Source organism: Penaeus japonicus, unplaced genomic scaffold (assembly GCF_977035675.1).
Source record: "Penaeus japonicus unplaced genomic scaffold, GWHDUDI00000001_assembly GWHDUDI00000002, whole genome shotgun sequence".
NCBI lineage: Eukaryota > Metazoa > Arthropoda > Malacostraca > Decapoda > Penaeidae > Penaeus > Penaeus japonicus.
The window spans coordinates 32,792,023-32,794,522 of NW_028234404.1; the positions used below are offsets into that span (position 1 = coordinate 32,792,023).

At 43.0% G+C, this 2,500-nt stretch overlaps 1 protein-coding gene across 1 annotated transcript in view; it reads right to left on the bottom strand.

Annotated features, from left to right (window-relative positions):
* Positions 1 to 2,500, bottom strand: part of m-cup (ankyrin repeat protein mann-cup) — a 26,053-nt gene that overhangs the window by 87 nt on the left and 23,466 nt on the right. Inside the window, exon 2 of the mRNA XM_086549884.1 lies at positions 1 to 585. This exon is cut by the window's left edge and continues 87 nt beyond it. Within this exon, the coding sequence (XP_086406010.1) occupies positions 367 to 585 (219 nt within the window). The 3' untranslated portion in view covers positions 1 to 366. The remainder of the gene's footprint in view (positions 586 to 2,500) is intronic.

A 2,500-nucleotide genomic window follows, 5' to 3' on the forward strand; every position in this document is an offset into this window, starting at 1 on the left:
TTATTTAATATCTCTATTTTCTATGAAAATGCATGTGACATGAGAACAGATTATTAAAATAGAAAACATCAATTATTTTCTGCTTCAGAAAGGTTTATTCCAAATATGCTGCTTCAAATCACATGAAATATTATCTCTAAATATCTCAGGAAATTTGCAAAAACCTGTGTTTATATTGCTAAATCAATCATATTTAACATATAAACCCAAAGCATTATGCCACAGCTGCCTTCAATCAAGTGCATTGTATTTACTTCTTTTCCTACCGGCCAGCAGCGGCCCGTTTTCTATGTTACCCCCCCTCCCTCCCTCCCTCCCTCCCACGATCATCATCCCGCAAAAAAAAAAGCTCTGGAACATTCTGCCTCAGTGCATCTTAACGAAGGCCTCCAGATGCGTGGGGACCTCGCCTACGTAAGGGATACGCCACTCCTGGATGACTCTGGCAGCGAGACATTTGAGGGACGTGTAGTTGAGGATGCTGATCTGACACTTGGGGTTCCGGCGCAGGTTTCGACTCGGACGCTCGCCCGAAGCGGTAACTTGGTCCACGTGCGCGCCCGCTTCAAGGAGGACCTCCACGATCTGCAATAGAAGAGAGGATTTGAAACCAATGATTGCAGAGACTGAGTATATAGCCCGTGCAGTGTGTGTCTGCACTACGTTGGCAACATTCCATTGCGCTATAAAACTTCGATACTTCGATACTTCGATACTTCGAAACTTCCACTGTATGATCTGCAAACCAAAATATACAGTTTACCGCTACGAAAACGCCTCCAGAGCCACCGGAAAAAAAACCTGTTACCAATACTGTCCACCTTTATCTATAGATACATATATCTACAGAGATAATAAGGAAGCAATGTAGGAAAAACTAGATACAAAACCTATAGATACATATATCTACAGAGATAACAAAGAAGCAACGTAGGAAAAAACTAGATACAAAACCACGAACGACCGCCCACAGCCCCCCTGCATTTCCTGGTGAGAAAACAAAGAGATCCTTGGCAGCTTCCGACCGGGGTAATATATTCAATCATTTACCTTCCGAACACACTGTAGACTTTTACCTCAATCATTTCAGTGTGGGTAGAAGCGGGGAGGAGCGGTGTGTGTGTGTGTGTGTGTGTGTGTGTGTGTGTGTGTGTGTGTGTGTGTGTGTGTGTGTGTGTGTGTGTGTGTGTGTGTGTGTGTGTGTGTGTGTGTGTGTGTGTGTGTGTGCGTGCGTGCGTGCGTGCGTTTGTGGGGTGTTCTTAACAAAGAGGAATTTGATTTGCTTTCCTATTTTCATAATTTCATATATTCCGTACCAAGTTCGATAATTACCAATAAACATGTAATAATACGTAAGCTGTTGCCTCATATATACTACAATATGTGTATACATGGTCGAGACTTGCAACGATACCTCCGCCCCCACGCTCAACGAAAGCAACGTTCACCATAAGCATGTCAAGGCTGAATCTCTCTCTCTCTCTCTCTCTCTCTCTCTCTCTCTCTCTCTCTCTCTCTCTCTCTCTCTCTCTCTCTCTCTCTCTCTCTCTCTCTCTCTCTCTCTCTCTATTATATATATATATATATATATATATATATATATATATATATATATATATATATATATTCGTACTTAATTTCGCTCTATCACTTATTCACTCATTTTTTTCGTCTTTTCTTCCCTCTCCCTTTCTCTTTCCTTTTAATCTCTCCACAAAGTCGTAATAACGGCCGCTGTTACAACACGGTACTGTAATCCAATGCTCTATTATGAAAGGGAGATGTGCTAAAGGTATCGACTTAGGAATCTATAATCGTAACGGCTCGAGGCTACCAGGCACAGGGACGAACAGAACACTGCAGGAGATCCTCGAATACCCTTGAGCAGCCACGTAACTATTTACATACAGACGGAAATTAGAAGAAAAAAAATCAAATCCAAACAAATACGCAAAAACAACAACAACAAAGCAGAATTGCCATACTTAATTAATACCGTAACACGAGACCAGAAGAAGGTATCCTAAACACGTTCCGAATGCGCGCGAACCCGGAATCGTCCGCCATTTATAAAATTAAGGTCATATTTCCTCTCCCTTTGGCCACGTCTCCTCCTCCTCCACGGCACTTTATTCGCACCCCGACTCGTTACCGATATGTGTAATTCGCTTGCTCACACAGCCTTCCTTCGTGTGTAAACCTCCCATAACCTTACTCTCGGTTTTAAGCACAATGCTTCGATTAGATTCGTTCGACCCTGACTCGGTTTATCCCCGAAACCGTATCGAATTCTGGTCTCGTTTTGTGAAATTATGCAGGATATATTGAAACATGATCATGCACGTAAACGAGGCGCTGTGTCGGAAAGCCGGCCAGAAAGGTGAGACTGTACGTACACTCATTGGAGTTCACGTCATGAGAAAACAACACTGCATCTTGCATGCCAAGTTCGATGACATGTTACCATGCACGGGGCTTCTCCGTCCCAAAATAACCACAG